This window comes from Trichogramma pretiosum, unplaced genomic scaffold (assembly GCF_000599845.2).
Source record: "Trichogramma pretiosum strain Unisexual culture from Peru unplaced genomic scaffold, Tpre_2.0 scaffold290, whole genome shotgun sequence".
NCBI classification, from domain to species: Eukaryota; Metazoa; Arthropoda; class Insecta; order Hymenoptera; family Trichogrammatidae; genus Trichogramma; species Trichogramma pretiosum.
This window is the reverse complement of record NW_019640958.1, coordinates 1-6005: the sequence shown is the minus strand read 5'-3', so window position 1 is coordinate 6005 and position 6005 is coordinate 1. Positions and strand designations below refer to the sequence as shown.

At 37.4% G+C, this 6005-nt stretch overlaps 1 protein-coding gene across 1 annotated transcript; it reads right to left on the bottom strand.

Annotated features, from left to right (window-relative positions):
* Positions 1-729: 729 nt before the first annotated feature.
* Positions 730-2036, bottom strand: LOC111693427 (the record flags this gene model as incomplete). The annotated part of the gene is made up of 4 exons (XM_023458002.1): positions 730-1532; positions 1615-1760; positions 1835-1892; positions 1965-2036. Coding segments are annotated over 4 exons (1079 nt in total), but the record flags the coding sequence as incomplete, so codon positions are not given.
* Positions 2037-6005: the final 3969 nt, after the last annotated feature.

The window sequence follows — 6005 nt, the reverse complement described above, 5'->3', positions numbered from 1 at the left end:
TCGCCGACCAACTGCACCCGATAGTAAATAATTCTAAGCGATGATTTACACGAGGAAGTCTCGCGTTTTCGCGTGTATTATTGCACCTTGTCGCCGACCAACTGCACCCGATAGTAAATAATTCTAAGCGATGATTTTCACGAGGAAGTCTCGCGTTTTCGCGTATATTATTGCACCAAGTCGCCGACCCGCAGCGCCCGCTAATAAGTAATTCCAGACGATCATTTTCACGAGGAAGTCTCGCGTTTTCGCGTATATTATTGCACCAGGTCGCCGACCTGCAGCGCCCGCTAATAAATAATTCCAGACGATGATTTTCACGAGGAAGTCTCGCGTTTTCGCGTGTATCATTGCACCTTGTCGCCGACCAACTGCACCCGATAGTAAATAATTCTAAGCGATGATTTTCACGAGGAAGTCTCGCGTTTTCGCGTGTATTATTGCACCAGGTAACGGACTCAAAACCTACTGATATATGTTCCAGGTAATGGTGCATATCGTTTCACCAGGTTGGTTTAGAGCACCGTGTGAATAATTGCCCTCGAAAAGATTATACAAAACTATTTGAGAGTGTAAATTTAATGAAAGAACAACAATTAAGATACATTTAAGTTTATCGAATACACCTTGGACACACAAATTGTTCATTTTCTTGATAATACCGGATTACACTATTACTCTTACACCTAAATATACATGCTTCATGGATACATTTTTGGCAAATAATACATCGAATTTCTGCTTTGTTTTTTTCACTGAAACAAAGCAGACACGTGGTTGACATATCTTGAGAATGACTCAAAAGTTTCCTAGCGATTTCAATTCGGTATGACTTAGGAGTAAATGATGGATCATCTAACGGTAATCCTTTTCCAATGCGATCCATGTAGTACATAAGATAAACACCACAATTATCTGTGTCGCCGCGTTGTTGCATGTGTCTGTTGTTATTAAACACACCTATGGTCCAATCGATATTTTGCAAAAAATTCTGAGCGTAGTTTCTGCTCTGAGAAACGTATCTTATAAAATTTTTGTGTGCATTAATTGATCTAATTGATAATTTTTCGATTGACGGCTCTCGGACTAGCGAATCGATATGTATCAATTTTTTATTCTTTATGTCCACCACGTATAGTGTCCAATGGCGTTCAAGTAGAATGGGGAAAAAAAGATACTTATCGAATCTTAGGTTGTTAAAATGATACATTGGCCAATCATAATTTTGTTCATTCGGAGCAAAAGCAAAAATAAAACTGCTAACTCCTGCAAGAGCGAAGCTTGAGTCACCCCATTCCGAACATGAAATTTTGGCAAAGCAATCGATGAGTTTGCCATCGATCCACGCCGTTCCTTTTAGACTTAAAAACTCTTCCGTAAATAATAAAAATTCATGAGTCGAAAATATGGGGTGTTGAGAGTCGTCAAAGCAACCAACGGTTAGATTGTCTTCGCCATAATACGAAAAATAATCGTTGATATCATTACTTATTTTTGTATCCTGTGAACTCTGAATCTGAACTTTTTTTATCCTAAAATGCAATGTAAACAATTATTATTATAACAATCGAAAAGAATATTGTTAGAGATAAAAGATAAAAATTCAAATCGTACGTGTTACTTTGTTGAAGTGAACTGAGATAATAGTTCATAATTTCAGGCAGTTTTTCTTTGCAATGTTCGCAGTAATTAAAATTTTTCGATTCCTGACGACAGTTCTCGTATGGACAAGAGACAACATAATTATTGTGAATCGGCTCCTGGAATAAATAAATTACGTATTATTCATAATTCAGCAAGTTGACGGGTAATTATATAATAATATTCAATTTACTCGTTTTTTACTGGTAACAGACGAATTCGATACCGTGTCCGATTTATAGCTCTTTACTCTGAAAATAATTTTATTACATTAGATTTTTGATAACATATAATATTGTACTTAATTTATAATTTATACATACGATACAGTTGATTTTTTCAGCCAACGTGCTTCTTCCGTAAACCTCTTACAAGAACCAGTGTCATTGTTTTGTCTGAAGAATACAAAAGGATATTAAAATCTTTGCGTGTAATATAATACACAGCTATAATTAAAATTTTACAATTAAAATATAACTCGTAATCTCGTGGTATTTCAAAGCAGAGCTTTTATGCGGTCTTGCCCATGTATTAAGTCGAAGTGTCTATTCAGGGGAAAATTCGTTCACGAAATTCTAAATTTGTACACAAAATACTAAATTATAATACGGAAAGTACGAAAATCGGATTATTTGGGGTTTCGTATAACAAAAACGAAAAATTTCGTATATGAATTTTTGCCTGCATAGACAAGCCCATATTCAACATTAGCAATAATTACTTACAGTTCAATTCGTAATGGTATGGTCCTCGATTGAATCACAACACCTGTCTGCTGATAAGGAGCTTGTGGCACTATATTTGCGCTATGTATTGAAGTGCCGTCATGAATTATGGACGGACATTCATTTAAAATTTGTTTTTTTACTTTGCTGCACTTCGTATTTTTTATTTCTTTGCTGCTGACGTTTTTACAACAAAAACTTAATCGAAAATTATCGATATCGGACTCGGTCAGCGTAGCTGACAGCTTGTCATCAGCAGCAGCAGTAATATAAAAAAGTTGGGATTCACTCAGCCACTTAATTATCTCACTCTCTCCTAATGACATTATTTTCACGTATACAATAAACTTTATAACACAAAGAATAAATTCGCATTTATTTGCGATTAATTTGATGGCAGACGTCACGCCTCGAGACGAGCAGAAAGACTGACGCGGGAATGCAATAAACTAAACACAGATCAGTATAGCGAGATATTTGTTTTTGAAGATACAGAAAACAGTCGAGCTGTGAGCGATCGACGTATGGAGCATTTCCGGAAATTTCACCGTCGAGTCGATTAGCGGAAATATTCTCGCGCGAAAACAGACCACGCTGCATCGTGCGTCGCGCGATCATTTTCACACGGACTCTCTCGGTGTTATGTTCAAGTCGCGATCGTTCTTTCGAGACGTCNTTTCACCTATGTTTATCAAAGGGGAGGAAGCGAGCACCAACTCGCAAAGAATTTTTGAATGTATCGAATCTTCATTTGAATATTACAATGTTCCGCTCAGTAATATTATTAGTGCTAGTTTCGATGGGTGTTCGACAATGACAGGGCGTCTCAAAGGTGTAAAACCTCTTCTTGAGGAACATATTCCCAACATGATAAGTGTTATTTGTCCAGCTCATAAGACGCATTTGATAATGAAACATGCTGTGAGTCAATTGCCACCGGAAATATATACGTTAATCACCAATATAAACGTGCTTGTCCGCAGTCCTCATCGTAAGCACGATTTTGAAAATTTAATTGACTTGTATGATGCACCACAACATAAAATTTTAAATCATAAAGAGATTCGATGGCTCTCATTAGAAGCTGTTATTTTGCGCATATTAGAGCTATGGGAGATAATTAAAGATTTTACAATAGAATTAATTGAAAAAAATTACCCGAAGGCTCAATTAGTACATGACGAAATGTCGCGCCCAGAAACAAAATGTTATTTTTTAATAATAAAAAAAGTCTCTTACGAGCTTAACTCTTTGAATCGACTACTCCAGCGAGAAGGTGTTATATTACATATTTTACGGCAAGAGATTGAAAAAAGATTTAGGAATATTATTTTAATCATTTTCAAACACACCAGCGTGAAAAATATTCCTATTGATGCTATTAATTTGTACGATATAAATAATTTTATGGCTTATCGTGATTTTGACATCGACCCCGAAATGAGGGAAATTGTTCACGTTCATGGTAACACTTTATTCAATTTTTTTAAAACAGCAGCTTATTTTGTTTTGAGTGCTGCTTTACATTTTAAATATTATTTTGATGATTTTTGTTTGCCGTTCCTTTCGGCAGTAGAATGTTTGAATCCAAACAATGCAATTTTAATTAAATTTCATGATGATAATCCAGACTTATTTTACAATTTATTACGAGAGTGTGAGGGCTTGTGTGCTGATGTAGAATTTCGCGAATCGCTTATACAGCAATGGGAATTATTGCCTCGGTATTATGCAGATCTAAAAACACTTGCACAAGGTGACGTTGTATCGTTTTGGATGAATTTGCGTGAATGGGAAAATGGATATGGGGAAATTAGTTTTAGCGATATTGGCGAATTTAGTTTATATGTTCTGTCCATTTCTCACTCAAATGTTTTTCCTGAAAGGCGATTCAGTGAGATGAATTGGAGAATGTCTAAATTGAAAAATCGTTTAAGTATTGAGTCATTGAATGGATTACTGCACTCGTCTCAAGCCGTACGCATGAGTAATAATAATAGTTTCCAACCAACAAGGGAAATGATTAATAAAATTATTAATGGACGTTTTTATAATAACAAATATCAAGAATAAAGCTTTTTTTGGTTTAAATAACTCAAGCAGATGTTGTATTCATTTTATTCAAATGTTAATCATAAATTACTCATATTAATTCATCATTTTATTCTATTCCATTACAAAATTTTATCTTGATTCATCACCAGCTTGCAACCTATTGTGATAATACACGAAAAAACCCTCATGCACATCATCGTCGAAAAGTATTCTTGAATTGGTAATAATGAAGACCCACAAACTGGTGAAATTGTTTACACCAAAACGTCAGACTTCATCGTCTGGAATTATTTACAAGCGGGTGCAGTTGGTCGGCGACAAGGTGCAATAATACACGCGAAAACGCGAGACTTCCTCGTGAAAATCATCGTCTGGAATTATTTACAAGCGGGTGCAGTTGGTCGGCGACCTGGTGCAATAATACACGCGAAAACGCGAGACTTCCTCGTGAAAATCATCGTCTGGAATTATTTATTAGCGGGCGCTGCAGGTCGGCGACCTGGTGCAATAATACACGCGAAAACGCGAGACTTCCTCGTGAAAATCATCGTCTGGAATTATTTATTAGCGGGCGCTGCAGGTCGGCGACCTGGTGCAATAATACACGCGAAAACGCGAGACTTCCTCGTGAAAATCATCGTCTGGAATTATTTATTAGCGGGCGCTGCAGGTCGGCGACCTGGTGCAATAATACACGCGAAAACGCGAGACTTCCTCGTGAAAATCATCGTCTGGAATTATTTATTAGCGGGCGCTGCAGGTCGGCGACCTGGTGCAATAATACACGCGAAAACGCGAGACTTCCTCGTGAAAATCATCGTCTGGAATTATTTACAAGCGGGTGCAGTTGGTCGGCGACCTGGTGCAATAATATACGCGAGAACGCGAGACTTCCTCGTGAAAATCATCGTCTGGAATTATTTATTAGCGGGCGCTGCGGGTCGGCGACTTGGTGCAATAATATACGCGAAAACGCGAGACTTCCTCGTGAAAATCATCGTCTGGAATTATTTATTAGCGGGCGCTGCAGGTCGGCGACCTGGTGCAATAATACACGCGAAAACGCGAGACTTCCTCGTGAAAATCATCGCTTAGAATTATTTACAAGCGGGTGCAGCTGTTCGGCGACCTAGTGCAATCATATACGCGAAAACGCGAGACTTCCTCGTGAAAATCATCGCTTAGAATTATTTACAAGCGGGTGCAGTTGGTCGGCGACCTGGTGCAATCATATACGCGAAAACGCGAGACTTCCTCGTGAAAATCATCGTCTGGAATTATTTACCAGCGGGTGCAGTTGGTCGGCGACTTGGTGCAGCAATATACTCGAAAATTTTCATACTTCCTCACGAGTAGCATTGTCTGGAACAATTTATAAGCTGGGGCCACGAGGCAGCGACCTTCCGTGATATTTTAATTAAAAGTATTAGAAGAAATCTTTCCCACGCTCGCTGTAGCGATAATTTAATATATAATTTTAATAATTTATTTTTTTGACATAACTAAACCATATTCTTATACATCAATGTTTTCTATCTATTAAAACCTTTATTTTGTGTATATTTCAAATAGTCGATTTTAAAT